The 19,609-nt window shown below is 40.1% G+C and overlaps 1 protein-coding gene across 5 annotated transcripts in view; it reads left to right on the top strand.

The window, feature by feature from the left end:
* LOC126325851 (clavesin-2-like) overlaps positions 1 to 19,609 on the top strand; it is a 223,457-nt gene that overhangs the window by 176,110 nt on the left and 27,738 nt on the right. For 4 of the 5 annotated variants that reach the window (XM_049995366.1, XM_049995348.1, XM_049995374.1 and 1 more), the window contains one exon: positions 16,087 to 16,237. In XM_049995366.1, the coding sequence (XP_049851323.1) occupies positions 16,087 to 16,237 (151 nt within the window). Of the gene's footprint in view, positions 1 to 14,842; positions 15,057 to 16,086; positions 16,238 to 19,609 lie in introns of those variants that run through there. The other variant, XM_049995382.1, reaches the window with a different exon arrangement.

Below are 19,609 nucleotides of genomic sequence, written 5' to 3'. Positions count from 1 at the left end.
TTGTAATGAAATTGTGAAGAGACAATTCTTACCATTGTGGAAGGCAGGCAGCTATTATAAGACAGAGCCACACTTCTAGTACTGAATCATAAATATTGAAATACAAATTGTAGTGGCCATGAAAACATGACTGCATATGCACACACAGGTACAGGAAGCTACCAATGCAGCAGATGAAAGATAGATTAGCAGCAACTGTGCATGTACACTAAATAGGAATAAAGTAAAACACATAGTGATAAGTAAGGCCAGTGCAAATGCAAAATAGATTTAAAATATGCAATAGAAGTAAAATAGATGTAAAAACAACTGAAGAAGGAATAAAATATCTAACACATGGTGCCTTCTGTTCACATCAAGAGTAAAGACAAGACAGAAATACATATTCACTACAGCTCCTATACAAAACAGACCCAAGTTATATAAAAATGTTTTCTTAAGTCAAATGTAGAATTCAAGACATAGTAATAAGTTAATGTCTTGATAAGGAGAGCTATGAGAGCAGTCAGCTACATTTTCTGAAAAACTGTCATCACTGAATCATGAAACATCTGATACTAGGTAATCAGTTGGCCATTAAGACTTATTTCTTGTGAGTGTTTCATGATCGTCCCACTGCACAGTTAATTTTTCAATCTTGTGTGCACAATGCAATATTTGGAATGACTCTAATACAGGTTTTACATGTTTGCTAACTTTTAAATGCTTGTCAAATGTGGAATTATTTTTAATTGCACCTTTTTTAGTGAGGTTATGCTCCTGAAATCTCATTCTAAACATATGGCCAATCTGTCTGATGTTAAGGCATTGACTGGATATTAATTTATAAACACCAGACTGAAAAATTCTTCTTTACATGTCTGCCTATTTTGTATAAAGTGATACTGGATCTGGTCATGAGTGGTGTAAGCTACTTTATAGCTCTTAAACAGCCTAGTGAGCTGACAGGAAATGCTGTCCAAGAATGGTAGGTCAACAAAATTTGCTTTTGGAATTACAAAATTAGCTTGTGTTAAACTACTATTTTTGTCTACTTTTTGTTTGTATAAAATACTGAAACTGTACCAGTTATATCCATTATACTAGCAACAAAAGGTAAATTGGTTAGTTCATGTTCAACATTGGCCTGGGTTAAAGTAAGTTCATATAGGTAGTCTATCATGCTATGAAGAAACTCATTTTATGTTGATAGGGATGGGCTGATGACACTTGGCTTGTGAAAGATGTCAAAACTAATTTTGTTATTGGTGAGCTGAAGTTTTACATCTAAATAATTAAGCACTTTGTCATGACTCATTTCTTCATAAGTGAAAGATTTCTAAGAATGCAAAATGTGAAATTCATCTTTCACTGAAGATATACCATCCAAAGGGGCATCAAACATAATGAATATGTTGTTGACATAATGACAATAAAATAATGCATTTACATTCTAAATTGTTCACAAAAATGTCAGCCAGACAGCAATTGAGACTATTGCCCTTAGGCAGCACATCAGCTTCCTTGTACATGCAATTTTTAGGAAGTTACTAATTTAAGAGCCGAAGTTAATTCTCTGATGTCATCAGTATTAATCTGTGTATTAGAATGCAGATTTTCTTGGATAGTACCGATCATCTTGTCAACAGGATGTTAGTATAGAAATACTTTATATCAAGGAAAGCTAGACAACAGATTGATGTTAAGACCTTTCCCTGCAGTTTTTGAATTAATTCTTCCCTATTCAAGATGGAAAAGTTTGTTCTCTATACATAAGCCTTGCATGTTATTTTCAGTAACAACTTTGCACTGGGTTCACCTGGACTCTCTATTCCATTCACTATAGGGTGGATTGAAATATCCTGTTTATGGACCTTAATTTGTACTGTCTTTGGAACCTCGACTGTTTTTCATACCGAAAATAAATTACTAATGTTACTGCACCATGGCCATAGAGTGGGTGCATTTGACAATAAAATGTGGTACATATTTTTTGAATTATTTTCAATTTTGTTTCTGAATGTTCTAGAATATAAAGCTTCTTTGTTTAGGTATTGAGGTTCTATAATTTGTCTTTAGTATAAAATGCTTTTTTCAAAGACAACTGCATTTTCGAAACCAGGGAACAAAGGTTTAAGCAATCAACAATAAATTTTGTTCCCAAACACTTTGGATTTTGTTAAGTTTACATGACATTTCTTATGATTGCAGTAGATAACCAAAAACTGTAGTGTTTAAATTTACATTAATCTTCAAGACTTCATCCTCACTTATTTTCCTCTATTTCAAAGTGAAATAATAAGATGATAACTTTATTATTTATTACATTTTTGAAAAATCATTATTCTAAAGATCACTCACAAGTAGAGGTATATTTGTAATCCATATGTAAAATGTGTATCATCAGCAAAATCAGAACATAACAACAAAAACAATCAATTAATGGCAAAATGATTTAGTTGGATGGATATAAAATCTATTCACCAAGCAGTGGCAGGACACACACATAAAAGACTGTTGTAGCTGACAAGGTTTTAGAGCCGTGGCTCCTTCTTCACGCAGAAGGGTTGAAGGGGAAGGAACAAAGGTGAAGGAAAAGGACTGGAGAGGTATAGAAAAAGGGCTAGATTTTAGAAAAGTCACCCAGAACTGGGAGTCAGGGGGGACTTACCGTACGTGTTGAGAAGAAAAGACAAAATGCCAACTATCTTTCGTTTCAATCTCATATGGTAAATCTCCCCTGACCCACAGTACTGGGTGACTTAACTGAAATCAACCCCTTCTCCTAGACCTCTCCAGCCCTTTTCCTTCATCCTTCTTCCTTCCCCTTCATCTGTTCTGCCTGCAGAATGAGCCACTTGCTCCAAAAGCATGCCAGTTACAACAGTCTTTTATGTATGTGTTCTGCTTGGTGAGTAGATTTTTTATCTATCCAATTAAATAACTGAATCAAAACAGTATTATAAATTTCAATATGAGGTTGGTATCAGTCTCTTCATTTTATATACACTCCTGGAAATTGAAATAAGAACACCGTGAATTCATTGTCCCAGGAAGGGGAAACTTTATTGAAACATTCCTGGGGTCAGATACATCACATGATCACACTGACAGAACCACAGGAACATAGACACAGGCAACAGAGCATGCACAATGTCGGCACTAGTACAGTGTATATCCACCTTTCGCAGCAATACAGGCTGCTATTCTCCCATGGAGATGATCGTAGAGATGCTGGATGTAGTCCTGTGGAACGGCTTGCCATGCCATTTCCACCTGGCGCCTCATTTGGACCAGCGTTCGTGCTGGACGTGTAGACCACGTGAGACGACGCTTCATCCAGTCCCAAACATGCTCAATGGGAGACAGATCCGGAGATCTTGCTGGCCAGGGTAGTTGACTTACACCTTCTAGAGCACATTGGGTGGCACAGGATACATGCGGACGTGCATTGTCCTGTTGGAACAGCAAGTTCCCTTGCCGGTCTAGGAATGGTAGAACGATGGGTTCGATGACGGTTTGGATGTACCGTGCACTATTCAGTGTCCCCTTGACGATCACCAGAGGTGTACGGCCAGCGTAGGAGATCGCTCCCCACACCATGATGCCAGGTGTTGGCCCTGTGTGCCTCGGTCGTATGCAGTCCTGATTGTGGCGCTCACCTGCACGGCGCCAAACACGCATACGACCATCATTGGCACCGAGGCAGAAGCGACTCTCATCGCTGAAGATGACACGTCTCCATTCGTCCTTCCATTCACGCCTGTCGCGACACCACTGGAGGCGGGCTGCACGATGTTGGGGCGTGAGTGGAAGATGGCCTAATGGTGTGCGGGACCGTAGCCCAGCTTCATGGAGACGGTTGCGAATGGTCCTCGCCGATACCCCAGGAGCAACAGTGTCCCTAATTTGTTGGGAAGTGGCGGTGCGGTCACCTATGGCACTGCATAGGATCCTACGGTCTTGGCGTGCATCCATGTATCTCTGCGGCCCGGTCCCAGGTCGACGGGCACGTGCCCAATCTATTTATTCCTTGATGAAATTTGTCATGTATTTCTTTAACAAACCTACAGATGATTCAAGGAATCTGTTTTAGAAAAAGAACCATCTTCATAATAATTTAGTCAGAAGCTTTGGTCCAGAAACATAGGAATTATTCAGAAACACACATTTTCAATAACTTGCCAGCAGCAATAAATTTTTTTAAATACTTGTAAAATTCCATTTAAGAGGAGCCTAAAAGATTTATCAGTGGCCAACTCCTTCTACTCCACCGATGAATCTCTTCATAGAATAGACTTGATTTGCATGACTAATTCCTTTGGAAGCATAGGGCATCTTTCTCCTTCTTTTCTTTGACAGCAACACCAGAGGTGTACGGCCAGTGTAGGAGATCGCTCCCCACACCATGATGCCGAGTGTTGGCCCTGTGTGCCTCGGTCGTATGCAGTCCTGATTGTGGCGCTCACCTGCACGGCGCCAAACACGCATACGACCATCATTAGCACCAAGGCAGAAGCGACTCTCATCGCTGAAGACGACACGTCTCCATTCGTCCCTCCATTCACGCCTGTCGCGACACCACTGGAGGCGGGCTGCACGATGTTGAGGCGTGAGCGGAAGATGGCCTAACAGTGTGCGGGACCGTAGTCCAGCTTCATGGAGACGGTTGCGAATGGTCCTCGCCGATACCCCAGGAGCAACAGTGTCCCTAATTTGCTGGGAAGTGACGGTGTGGTCCCCTACGGCACTGCGTAGGATCCTACGGTCTCGGCGTGCATCCGTGCGTCGCTGCGGTCCGGTCCCAGGTCGATGGGCACGTGCACCTTCCGCCGACCACTGGCAACAACATTTATGTACTGTGGAGACCTCACGCCCCACGTGTTGAGCATTTCGGCGGTACGTCCACCCGGCCTCCAGCATGCCCACTATATGCCCTCGCTCAAAGTCCGTCAACTGCACATACGGTTCACGTCCACGCTGTCGCGGCATGCTACCAGTGTTAAAGACTGCGATGGAGCTCCTTATGCCACGGCAAACTGGCTGACACTGACGGCGGCAGTGCACAAATGCTGCGTAGCTAGCGCCATTTGACGGCCAACACCGCGGTTCCTGGTGTGTCCGCTGTGCCGTGCGTGTGATCATTGCTTGTACAGCCCTCTCGCAGTGTCCGGAGCAAGTATGGTGGGTCTGACACACCGGTGTCAATGTGTTCTTTTTTCCATTTCCAGGAGTGTAGATACGAAGCCCACACCTACCACAGTAGTACAAGTTTATATGCCAACTAGCTCTGCAGATGACGAAGAAATTGATGAAATGTATGATGAGATACAAGAAATTATTCAGGTAGTGAAGGGAGACGAAAATTTAATAGTCATGGGTGACTGGAATTTGAGAGTAGGAAAAGGGTGAGAAGGAAACATAGTAGGTGAATATGGATTGGGGTTAAGAAATGAATGAAGAAGCCCCCTGGTAGAATTTTGAGCAGAGCATAACTCAATCGAAGCTAACACTTGGTTCAAGAATCATGAATGAAGGTTGTATACATGGAAGGACCCGGGAACTTAAGGAGATGGGACCTGGATAAACTGAAAGAACTGGAGGTTGTACAGAGTTTCAGGGAGAGCATAAGGGAACAATTGACAGGAATGGGCGAAAGAAATACAGTAGAAGAAGAATGGGTAGCTTTGGGGGATGAAATTGTGAAGGCAGCAAAGGATCAAGTAGGTCAAAAGATGAGGGCTAGTAGAAATTCTTGGGTAATGAAAGAGATACTGTATTTAATTGATGAAAGGAGAAAATATAAAAACGCAGTAAGTGAAGCAGGTAAAAGGAATACAAACATCTCAAAATGTGCAAAATGGCTAAGCAGTCAAGGCTAGAGGACAAATGTAAGGATGTAGAGGCTTATCTCATGAGGGGTAAGATAGATACTGCCTACAGGAAAATTAAAGAGACCTTTGGAGGAAAGAGAAACACTTACATGAATATCAAGAACTTTGATGGAAACCCAGTTCTAAGTGAAAAAGGGAAAGCAGAAAGGTGGAAAGAATATATAGAGGGTCTATACAAGGGTGATGTACTTGATGACAATATTATGGAAATGGAAGAGGATGTAGATGAAGATGAAATGGGAGATATGATACTACATGAAGAGTTTGTCAGAGCACTGAAAGACCTGAGTCAAAACAAGGCCCCCGGAGTAGACAACATTCCATTAGAAGTACTGACAGCCTTGGGAGAGCCAGTCCTGACAAAACTCTACCATCTGGTGAGCAAGTTGTATTACACAGGCGAAATACCCTCAGACTTCAAGAAGAATATAGTAACTCCAATCGCAAAGAAAACAGGTGTTGACAGATGTGAAAATTACTGAACTATCAGTTTAATAAGTCACAGTTGCAAAATACTAACGTGAATTCTTTACAGATGAATGGAAAAACTGTTAGAAGCCAACCTTGGGGAAGATCAGTTCGGATTCCGTAGAAATGTTGGAACTCGTGAGGCAATACTGACCCTACGACTTATCTTAGAAGAAAGATTGAGGAAAGGCAAACCGACGTTCCTAGCATTTGTAGACTTAGAGAAAACTTTTGAAAATGTTGATTGGAATACTCTCTTTCAAATTCTGAAGGTGGCAGGGGTAAAATACAGGGAGTGAAAGGCTATTTACAATTTTCTACAGAAAGCAGATGGCAGTCATATGAGTCGAGGGGTATGAAAGGGAAGCAGTGGTTGGGAAGGGAGTGAGACAAGGTTGTAGCCTATCCCTGATGTTATTCAATCTGTATATTGAGCAAGCAATAAAGGAAACAAAAGAAAACTTCGGAGTAGGTATTAAAATCCAGGGAGACCAAGAGATGAATACGCTAAGCAGATTCAGAAGGATGCAGGCTGCAGTACGTACTGGGAGATGGAGAAGCTTGCACAGGATAGAGTAGTATGGAGAGCTGCACCAAACCAGTCTCAGGACTGAAGACCACAACAACAACAACAACATTGTGTAAAATCTCACTTCTGTACATTTTCAGTAATGTCTTCAATGAAAATAAGTGTTGTACACTGATTTTTCTCTTTGATGATGAGTAGGTACTAAAGTAGTCTAAAGTTTTGTGTACAGTGTACATTTATATGTACTGTGACAAATGTTCAAAAGAAAATATTTTTTTAAGGTTTTTTTTTTTTTTTTTTTTTTTTTTTTTTTTTTTTTTTTTTTTTTTTTTTTTTTTGCCCCCCCTACGTACATGAGGACCATTTCACTTGAAATGTGTAGAAGATACATTAGGGTATCGTTTTTTATCTTTCTAAATATGTATTTTGTGTCCATCTTTTCTAACCTGTTCTACATCCTTGAGGGCTCTTCACTATGCATCTATGGGACAAAAAGTACATCAAAATCTAAAATTCCTCAATTCTCTTCATTTACAGTCTTTGTATTTTACCATTTAACGATGACATCATGCACCCCGACATTAACCATTAACAACTGAACATCACATTCTGAAAAATCAGTAATGACAAAATGTGCAACATGACTTTGCATTCTCAATGTCTTGAGAGAGACGACAGGAAAAAAGGGCATTGAGGTTGGCAGGATGGTGAGAGGATCAGATGACGAGAAATGCCAATGGAATCTCAGAAAACTCTAGAAGAATATACTCTGGAAAACTTCTGTTTACGTCACCATTTGTAATTAACTCAATCTGTTTAGAAACTTAAAAGTTTAAGAATACATCAATTGTTTTATGAATAAATAAAAGATATGCAGTAAAACTCTGTACCCTGCAACTCTCTATTAAGTATTCAAGGACTTTTACTTCTTAACAAAGGTTTCAAACTGCTGGTCACTGTAAAATATAAGAATGTAAATATTTTACATTTGTATCCTTTGTTAATGTACATGGCATCGCCCACCTTTCTTCACAATTTAACTGCTTTCCCTGGAAATAAAACTGTGTCCATTTATATTCAGAATTCCTAATCAAGTGGTAAAATGATATTATGAAAGATATTTTTTATCAGTATTGTTTGCAGAGTGCAGCTTATCTAAATAAATGAGAAATTTGTTCAACATATCTAACTAGTCCACTTTGAGATATATTAACTTCTTTTAACATCATTAGCCTGAACTCTGTGCTGACACCACTTGGGAGGATATGAATGAATATGAAAAGGAAAGTTATAGCAGAATATAAATCATTGAAGGCTAAAGGATACAACTCACCAAATAGTGGAGGCACTGAGTCGTCAACAGGCATATGAAAAAAGGCTGAAAATTTGCTAGATTTTGGGGAATCCTCAAATGAGCTAGAGTTGTAATAAATATGTAAACACACTCATTCTCTCTCTCTCTCTCTCTCTCTCTCTCTCTCTCTCTCTCTCTCTCTCTCTCTCTCCCTCTGTCCCTCTCTCACACATACACACACACTCACAACACGCATGCTTGTGCCACTACATTGTGCTGGCAGAACACACAGTGATAGCAGTTCAACAGCTAGGCTGGGGTAAGGAGTTTTGTCAGGCAGAATGGGTAGCGGATTGCTCAGAGGGATGCAGCAGATGTGTGAGGTAGGAGTGTGGTAGGTAGTGCCAGCAGGTGCATGGGAAATAAATGTGACACACAGGCTATGGAGCTGATGAGTTTGTACAAGGCACAATTACGATGACTTGGATGAGTTGAGGAGTGCAGGACAGAGGAAGGGGAGACTGTTGGGTTAGTGTCTGTGTGTGGTGGGTTAGTGGGGACTGAGGCCAGGATGGTTATTTGGTGGAGGCCATTCATTCTGGCTGACAACTGGTTGGTGGTTATGCTCACACAAAATGTGCAGAAATTGCTACAGAACGAGTATATGACAGGGCTGCTTTCACAGGTGACCCTCCCTCTGATGTGGTAGGATAATCCTGTAACAGGACTAGAGTAGGATGTGTGGGCAGGTGAATTGAACATATCTTACACATGGATCTTCCACAAGGTATGACCTCTTTGATGAGAGACTGGATGCAGGAGAGGCATATGGATAGACCAGGAGGTTGTGTAGTTTGGGTATGTGGTGGAATACGACTTCGCAAGAGGTAGGAAGGGTTATGAGTATGATCTCTACTTTTTCCTTGCATGATGATAGGTAGCCAATTCCCTGGCAAGGATCATGATTCAGTTGCTTCTGTCCGTGATGATAACAAGTGATAAGTAGTGTATCTATGTGTATGTGTATGTGTGTGTGGGAGGGGGGGGGGGAAGAGGGGGGGGGGGGGAAGAGGGTCGAGCGAGGGATACTACTTTGCAACTGCTTCTTGTGGGTGATGAGAGGATTAGCAGTGTGTGAGGATATGGCATATGGCATAGGAAATCTGTCTGCGGATAATGTTTGGGGTATAATGCCTGTCTGGGCAAGCCTTTGTGAGACCTTTAGCACACTGCACAAGTCAGTGTTTGTCACTACAGATGTGCCACCCTTGGGTAGCTAGGCTAGTTGGGAGAGACTTTTTGGTGTGGAACAGGTGACAGCTGCCAAAATACAGGTACTGGTGATGTTTAGTGTGCTTGAAATGGGTCCAGATCATGGAAGTATCATCAGCTGGAGAGAAGATGTTGAAGATACAGAAGTATGATGAGAGGGTGTATTGGTCTTCATTAAACTTGATATAGAAGAAGGGTGTGGCATTTTGGGAGGCTAGGAATGTTTCTTCCAAGTGGCCTCTATACTGATTGGCAAAGGGAAGGTGCCATGAAGGTGCCCATAGCTGTAACACAGATTTGTTTGTATACTTCCCTCAAAGCAGAGGTAATCATGTGTGAGAATGTAATTGGTTACATGTATAAGGATTTGTAATACCACAACCCCTTCTGGGGTCCTATATTCCTTTTCAGTCTCATCCCCACTCTCCTCAAGAGCGCATATATGTAATATCAGTAATTTACACCAATTTAAAGTGTTGCTTTGTCTTTGCCTTTTCTGGTTATCTGGATATGAATACAATGAAGATTTTTTTGCAGCAAATTAGTAATTTGCACTAATTTTAGCTATTGTTTTGATATTTTTTTCCTGGGAATCACCAGTGTGTAGAATGAAGGAAACATGTTGGATTAAAAGATAATGTATCATCACAATTTGCACATAATACAAGCTACAGGCACATGGTAGGAATAAAATTGCTGTTGTAATTATGGAATAATTAATGATTAAAGTTCTGATATTTCTAGTCATCAAGAGACAACTATCTTTATGCTTTGTTAAATCAAAAATCTATTTGTATCCCTAATAGAAATATGACATGATGATTTTTTGATCAGAATTAAACATACTCATGTTTTAATTAGTGTTAGTTAACATGAACCATGGACCATGCCGCTGGTGGGAAGGCTTGCGTGCCTCAGCGATACAGATAGCCGTACCGTAGGTACAACCACAACGGAGGGGTATCTGTTGAGCAGCCAGACAAATGTGTGGTTCCTGAAGAGGGGTAGCAGCCTTTTCAGTAGTTGCAAGGGCAACAGTCTGGATGATTGACTGATCTGGCCTTGTAACAATAACCAAAACGGCCTTGCTGTACTGGTACTGCGAACGGCTGAAAGCAAGGGGAAACTACAGTAGTAATTTTTCCCAAGGGCATGCAGCTTTACTGTATGATTAAATGATAATGGCATCCTCTTGGGTAAAATATTCCAGAGGAAAAATAGTCCCACATTCGGATCTCCGGGCGGGGACTACTCAAGAGGATGTCATTATCAGGAGAAAGAAAACTGGCGTTCTAGGGATCGGATCGTGGAATGTCAGATCCCTTAATCAGGCAGGTAGGTTAGAAAATTTAAAAAGGGAAAAGGATAGGTTAAAGTTAGGTATAGTGGAAATTAGTGAAGTTCGGTGGCAGGAGGAAGAAGACTTCTGGTCAGGTGACTACAAGGTTATAAACACAAAATCAAATAGGGGTAATACAGGAGTAGGTTTAATAATGAATAGGAAAATAGGAATCCGGGTAAGCTACTACAAACAGCATAGTGAACACATTATTGTGACCAAGATAGATACGAAGCCCACACCTACTACAGTGGTACAAGTTTATATGCCAACTAGCTCTGCAGATGATGAAGAAATTGAAGAAATGTATGATGAAATAAAAGAAATTATTCAGGTAGCGAAGGGAGATGAAAATTTAATAGTCATGGGTGACTGGAATTCAAGTGTAGGAAAAGGGAGAGAAGGAAATATAGTATGTGAATATGGATTGGGGCTAAGAAATGAAAGAGGAAGTCGCCTGGTAGAATTTTGCACAGAGCACAACTTAATCATAGCTAACACTTGGTTTAAGAATCATGAAAGAAGGTTGTATACATGGCAGAACCCTGGAGATACTAAAAGATATCAGATAGATTATATAATGGTAAGACAGAGATTTAGGAATGAGGTTTTAAATTGTAAGACATTTCCAGGGGCAGATGTCGACTCTGACCACAATCTATTGGTTGTGAACTGTAGATTAAAACTGAAGAAATTGCAAAAAGGTGGTAATTTAAGGAGATAGGACTTGGATAAACTGACTAAACCAGAGTTCGTACAGAGTTTCTGGGAGAGCGTATGGGAACAATTGACAGGAATGGGGAAAGAAATACAGTAGAAGAAGAATGGGTAGCTTTGAGGGATGAAGTAGTGAAGACAGCAGAGGATCAAGTAGGTAAAAAGACGAGGGCTAGTAGAAACCCTTGGGTGACAGAAGAAATATTGAATTTAATCGATGAAAGGAGAAAATATAAAAATGCAGTAAATGAAGCAGGGGAAAAGTAATACAAACGCCTCAAAAAAAAAAAAAAAAAAAAAAAAAAAAAAAAAAAAAAAAAAAAAAAATGACTAAGCAGGGATGGCTAGAGGACAAATGTTAGGATGTAGAGGCTTATCTCGCTAGGGGTAAGATAGATACTGGCTACAGGAAAATTAAAGAGACCTTTGGAGATAAGAGAACCACTTGTATGAACATCAAGAGCTCAGATGGAAACCCAGTTCTAAGCAAAGAAGAGAAAGCAGAAAGGTGGAAGGAGTATACAGAGGGACTATACAAGGGCAATGTACTTGAGGACAATATTATGGAAATGGAAGAGGATGTAGATGAAGATGAAATGGGAGATACGATACTGCGTGAAGAGTTTGACAGTGCACTGAAAGACATGAGTCGAAACAAGGCCCTGCGAGTAGACATCAATGCATTGGAACTACTGACTGCCTTGGGAGAGCCAGTCCTGAAAAAACTCTACCATCTGGTGAGAAAGATGTATGAGAATGGCGAAATAGCGCCAGACTTCAAGAAGAATATAATAATTTCAATCCCAAAGAAAACAGGTGTTGACAGATGTGAAAATTACTGAACTATTAGTTTAATAAGCCACAGCTGCAAAATACTAACACGAATTTTTTACAGACAAATGGAAAAACTAGTAGAAGCCGACCTCGGGGAAGATCAGTTTGGATTCTGTAGAAATACTGGAACACGTGAGGCAATACTGACCTTACGACTTATCTTAAAAGAAAGATTAAGGAAAGGCAAACCTACGTTTCTGGCATTTGTAGACTTAGAGAAAGCTTTTGAAAATGTTGACTGGAATACTCTCTTTCAAATTCTACAGGTGGCAGGGGTAAAATACAGGGAGCGAAAGGCTATTTACAATTTGTACAGAAACCAGATGGCAGTTGTAAGAGTCGAGCGACATGAAAGGAAAGCAGTGGTTGGGAAGGGAGTAAGACAGGGTTGTAGCCTATTCCTGATGTTATTCAATCTGTATATTGAGCAAGCAATAAAGGAAACAAAAGATAAATTCGGAGTAGGTATTAAAATCCATGGAGAAGAAATAAAAACTTTGAGGTTCACCGATGACATTGTAATTCTGTCAGAGACAGCAAAGGACTTGGAAGAGCAGTTGAATGGAATGGACAGTGTCTTGAAAGGAGGATATAAGATGAACATCAACAAAAGCAAAACGAGGATAATGGAATGTAGTCAAATTAAGTCGGGTGATGCTGAGGGAATTAGATTAGGAAATGAGACACTTAAAGTAGTAAAGGAGTTTTGCTATTTGGGGAGCAAAATAACTGATGATGGTCAAAGTAGAGAGTATATAAAATGTAGACTGGTAATGGCAAGGAAATTGTTTCTGAAGAAGAGAAATTTGTTAACATCGAGTATAGATTTGTCAGGAAGTCATTTCTGAAAGTATTTGTATGGAGTGTAGCCATGTATGGAAGTGAAACGATGGACGATAAATAGTTTGTAGAAGAAGAGAATAGAAGCTTTTGAAATGTGGTGTTACAGAAGAATGCTGAAGATTAGATGGGTAGACCACATAACTAATGAGGAAGTATTGAATATGATTGGGGAGAAGAGAAGTTTGTGGCACAACTTGACCAGAAGATAGGATCGCTTGGTAGGACATGTTCTGAGGCATCGAGGGATCACCAATTTAGTATTGGAGGGCAGCGTGGAGGGTAAAAATCGTAGAGGGAGACCAAGAGATGAATACACTAAGCAGATTCAGAAGGATGCAGGTTGCAGTAAGTACTGGGAGATGAAGAAGCTTGCACAGGATAGAGTAGCATTGAGAGCTGCATCAAACCAGTCTCAGGACTGAAGACCACAACAACAACAACAACAACAGTACTGTAATTATGTCCATATATAAATGTAAAATTTTAGTCATACAAAATTTAATTAATTGAATCAAGGCCTTTTATTCAATAAAACTAATTGCTCTGTTCACCTGAAAATGATAGGATGATATTCCTTTAAGTCAGTAAATTAATGTATGCAAATTAACAAAATACATTGTTGTAATGATAAAACATGTAATTTATAGTCTTAATAGAAACAGATTCTTTCCTGTCTTTGTGTGAAATTATTCACTTTTATTTCACATAAATTTCTATTTAGTTTGGAAAGGCAAGTGTAAAAACTTTAATTATATTAATCCAAAATTAAATATGTAACAATGACAGTAATTGTTTAAAACTATATAAATAGGAGAGGTGATTTTCATGCTGCCATAAGTCAGTCTCGAGAGTCATGGACTGAATTTTGTTTCAAAGCAAGTAGTCAGACTTTGTACATTCGCTGCCAATATCTAGCATGCAAAATAAAGTTCTCTGTAACAAGAAGAAACTTATTTCTACCATTGCATGATTCCCGTGTGGCAGTGCAGTAACATCAAGATCAACCTATGGCAGCATTAAGAAGCACCACGCCAGGTTACACAAGATAGGTATTAATCCGTAGTTATACCTGGTATATTAATCATTATTTTTCTTGTATTAAGCAATGATACACATCCAAAACTTCACACACACACAAACATTTTTGCCATGTTATATTACAGATTGAAGTACTGGGTTAGGAGTCAGAGGAATGTTGGGAGAGGTATGCTTTGGGCTAGTGTATAGGAAAGGGGCAACAACAGTGATGAGATGATATGGGTCACAGTATAGTGGCATTTGTCAAGAGTCGGTGAAGCAAGTGGTTTGTATCTTTAATATGAGAGACTAGGCTATAAACAATCAGTTGGAGATATTGGTTGACAAGAGTGGAGATTCTTTCAGCAACCAGCAACAATGGGGTGTCCAGGATGGTTGGATTTATGGTTATGGTAAAAATCAGTGTGAAAATATCATTGAGATGAAGAGGAAGATGGATCCAGGGGAAAGATACTGGAATGGGCCTATGGATTTGAGTAGGGATTAAAGGCTACTTTGGACTTATGGGGTGGGATCACTATGGCAGCATTTGCAGGTGTAAGAGTCAGACAGTGGCAGAAGCCTTCCCGCAGCATTTGCAGGTGTAAGACTCAGACAGTGGCAGAAGCCTTCTCTCGGACACCCTCACAATTCTTCACAACAGTAGTGGAGCCTTTGTCTACAGGGAGGGCAGGGAGGATGATTAAATTAGAGTTTCTCTTGAGGTTGCAGATGGCTGTATTTTTTTCTGGTCAGAGATTTGTGTTCTCAGGAAGGAAGCATGAGGAACAGTGGCGAATCAAGTTGGAGATAAGGAATACTTGGAGCAATGATTTTACCCTTTTCTGTATGCCTGTTAATGACAGTTTGGTGAGTTGCCTCCTTTACCGTTGAATTATTTATAAGAATATGAATGAGCTTTTAATAAGTCTCTGTAATTTTTGATGATGCATCCATGACAATCACCAGTTGTCTGAAATAGTAAATCTCATCCCATAAAAAGCCAAGATGTTAGATGAACAATAGTAGAACTGGTTCACTGTGAATTGTTAACCTTGCAAACTTCCATATATCACTCATATTTCCTGGATATAAATTATAATTCTTACCCAGAAAATGAGGAAGTTCTTGAATTTAAATACTGTAGATGATAACAAACTTAGTTTGAGCTGTTTTTCAGTTAGATGTATCTCACAGTGTGTCAACTTCCTCACAAAAGTGATTGTTTATTTTAATATTTCTCTTTCTGGTCAGAAGGAGAGCAATGTAGCAAATCCATTCCACAGAAAGGAGCCATAAGATCATCATCTAAAGTTAGTAACTGGATCTCTTTAATATACCTATTCTGTTACTTTGAAACTATTACATTTAAATATAACTCCAGTTGCTTGGAAATTATTTTCATTGTTTATCATAAAAGTTTTGAGGTAAATTACTCTATGCAAAGTTCTATAACAAAAACTGACAGAAAAAAGGTAGGAAACTGAGAATCAATAGAAAAATTAAGAAAATTGAATATGAGCAACTCCTTTATAGAAAAACAATACATTGGTAGAAAGATGGCTACATAACAAGTGAAAATTATAAAATCTGTAATACCAAGGGTATAGTTATGTAACTAAATTAAACAATATCAATAAAATATCATAAGACATTCACATTTGAGAGGTGAAATCCTATAATGCTATAGTGAGTGTTTAATAATAATGACTTGAGTAAGATATACACTACATTTGAGAGTAATATTCTGAAGCTGTTGGTTATTTTTTGATTAAAAAGTCAACAACAGAACAAAAGATTATTACAGTAATAACAACAAAATAGTACCAGAAGACTTAAAAGTATTTATCACTAATACAAATGTTAATAATAGATTGAATATATAAATATTCTTTTTCAGCTGAAAAGATTCTACGAAGTAAAGAAGAATTATCCAGTACACTTTGAAGATTGTCTCCCAACAGAGAAAGGATATGTTTATGATATAGAAGGACTGACTGTCCTAGATCAGTGTGATAATGATGAACGAATTGTCATTGTGTTAAGGGTTGGTATGTTCACATATTTAAACCTATTTATAAGACATATGCACGTTGCATTTGTAATACTACTGAACCAGATCATTCCTTACAAGCATGAGCTTTTTGCCATTAGTATAACTACCACTTTGTATTTAAAATAAGATAGTGTCACATCATACATACTGCATTGTTAAACAATGGAAAATCCATGGTGAAATGTAACAATATAATGAAAGGATAGTTGCTACTCACCATATAACGTCTAACGATTTGACAACTAAGAGTGTGTGAAGTGTATGTGCAAACTTCCCACTTCTCTTACACAAATCGACTTACTTGGCGTACACAGTAGATCTTTTCACTGGATAACCGACTTCTGGAATCTCTATAAACTTCTTCTCCAAAGAATGATGCTAGTTACAGGAACCTTAAAGACTCTCTCTCTACTTGCAAAATAATTAGGTACTCAAAGAATACTTTTCAACAACTATCAGTATAGCTGAGCTTCATAAAGAACAAAATTCACACTTCACACATAAATATTAGACTTCTTGTAAGTCAATCATATTGTGTCACATTACAAACAGATTTAAGTACATTTAGCAAAGAGTTGGCTAAACAACCATAACTCCATTACAAACAAATCATAAAATACATCTTGCCTCCAGCAAGCCCAAGGTAAGAGTTTTTTTTAGACTTCAGTATCTCAACTTTTTTTGTTATTTATAACAATGGTCACTGATACAATTAGCACAGAATAACCTAGAAGTCCCTCAGTTCTTCCGTATACTTTCACTAGAACTTCCATGGATCGCCCAAGAAGTACTTGTCAGTGCTGCGTCTACATTCTGCTTGCAACTGATTTCACAGCTGCACACACAAACATGTGATGTGCAGTAGGTAGAGTCTAGCATCCCACTCTCACATCTAAAATATCGTGTGTTTGAAGTGGTAGAAGGCTGAGTGGTTCTAGAATTAACGCAGAAATTCTCGAAACACTACAAACAGAGATGCTGAGTCACAGAAAGGAACAACAACATTATTCCTCAGATCCCAAAACATGAAAACTAAACTTATATCCACAGAAAGATCCACAATTCTTCACTTAAAACTAGGCCCAACCTTACAATCCTACCTGCTGCCAAAGGCTCCACCATTGTTGTTTTGAACTGCAAGGGTTACCTGGCCGAAGACTCCACCAGTTGTCTGATTCATCCACCTACAAACCCAGGCACAGTGACATCTTTCCAGAAATCCAGCAGAATCTTGAGTGTCTCCTCACATCCTTATCCCATTCTGGAACCTCTCCCCAGATGCCACCTCTCTCCTGACCCATACAACTGCCCCCTCTCCTACCTACTATGTGCCTCCTCAAGTCGATCAACCCAACCACACAGGACACCCCATTGTGGCTGCTTACTGTGCCCCCACTGAGAGAATCTCTGTTCTCAGAGGCCAACACCTTCAGCCTATTACCCACAACATATCCTCCTACACAGAAGATACCAACCACTTCCTCCACCAACTCTTCACAGTTTCTGTTCGTTTATAACACGGCGCCCTGTTCACCGCTATTGATGCCACCTCCCTTTACACTAACATTCCTAATGCCCATTGTCTTACCACTATAGAACACTATTTTTTCCCAATGTCTGATGATTCTAAACCAACCACCTCCGACCTAGTCACCAGGACCAATTATATTCTTATCGACAACTACTTCTCCTCTGTCGGCATACCTAAAAAAAAAAAAAAAAATCTGCGGTATGACTATGGGCACCCACTTGACACCATGATACGCCAACCAACATATTCATGGACCATCTACAGGAATCCTTTCATAAACACTGAGAATCCCAAACCCCGCACCTGGTTCAGATTCATTGAGGACACCTTCATGATCTGCACTGAGGGTGAGGACACCCTATCACCGGCCAGTGTGGCCGTAAGGTTCTAGTCGCTTCAGTCTGGAACCGCGCGACTGCTGTGGTCACAGGTTCGAATCCTGCCTCGGGCATGGATGTGTGTGATGCCCTTAGGTTAGTTAGGTTTCAGTAGTTCTAACTTCTAGGGGATTGATGACCATAGATGTTAAGTTCCATAGTGCTCAGAGCCATTTGAACCATTTTGAACACCATAGCCATATTCCTCCAGAACCTCAACACCTTCTCCCCCATTAACTTCACCTGGTCCTACTCAACGCATCAAGCCACCTTCCTTGATGTTGACCTCCAGCCCACAGACAGCTACATCAATACCTCTGTCCATATCAAACCTACCAACCACCAGCAATACCTCCACTTCAACAGCTGCCAACCATCACATACCAAAAAGCCCCTTCCATACAGCCTAGCTACCCATGGCTGTTACATCTGTAGTGATGAGTCGACTCTCTTGAAATATACTGAAGTTCTATTGAGGTGTTAACAGATCGTAATTACCCTCCCAACCTTGTACAAATCAGATCTCCCATGCTTTATCTTTCAAGTCATCCAACACCTCCCAAAGTCTCACCATCTGGCCACAGAGGAGCATTCCACTTGTAACTCAGTACAATCCAGGACTGGAGAAACTGAATTACATTCTCCACCAGGGTTTTGACTGGCTCTCATCGTGCCCTGAAATGAGAAATGTTCTACACACTATCCTTCCCACCCGTCCCACAGTGGTATTCCGTCACCCTCCGAATCAACACAATATCCTCGTCCATCCCTACACAACCCCTGCTCCCAACCCCTTATCTTATGGCTCATATCCCTATATAGATGCAAGGCCTGTCCCATGCATCCTCCCACCACCAGCTACTCCAGTCTGCTCACAAACATCACCTGTCCCATCAAAGGCAGGTCTACAGGTGAAACCAATCATGTGATAGCACAGGGTAAGGTGCAACCACTATGCTGCATTATACATGGGAATGACAACCAACAAAGTTTTCTGTTCACATGAATGGCCACCAACAACCTGTGGCCAAGAAACAACAGGACCACCCAGTTGCTGAGCACACCACCCAACATGACATCCTTCATTTCAGTGACTACTTCACAGCATGTGCCATTTGGATCCTTCCCACCAACACCAGCTTTTCTGAATTGTGCATGTGGAAACTAAACTCTCCCTGCAATATATCTTACATTCCCATAACCCTTCATTAGTAATTATCCTTAACCATCTAGCCTCTTCCCTTTTTACTTCTCTCCTTTTCTGCTCCCCCCCCCCCCTCCCCCGCCCACACTTCTCTTCCCCACCCAGCATCTACCCTCCTGACTGTACCTAACTGCCCTACTCACCACCTTGGCTCTGCATGCTCCCAGCAGCACTTTAAAGTCCCCCACCCTCACATTGCTATTACTCCACCTCCCTGTCCCAGCATCCTCCTTGCCTCCATCCAGTTGCATGTCC

This window comes from Schistocerca gregaria, chromosome 2, assembly GCF_023897955.1.
Source record: "Schistocerca gregaria isolate iqSchGreg1 chromosome 2, iqSchGreg1.2, whole genome shotgun sequence".
NCBI lineage: Eukaryota > Metazoa > Arthropoda > Insecta > Orthoptera > Acrididae > Schistocerca > Schistocerca gregaria.
The sequence above is the reverse complement of the archived record's forward strand: the minus strand, read 5'-3'. Positions and strand labels throughout refer to the sequence as shown.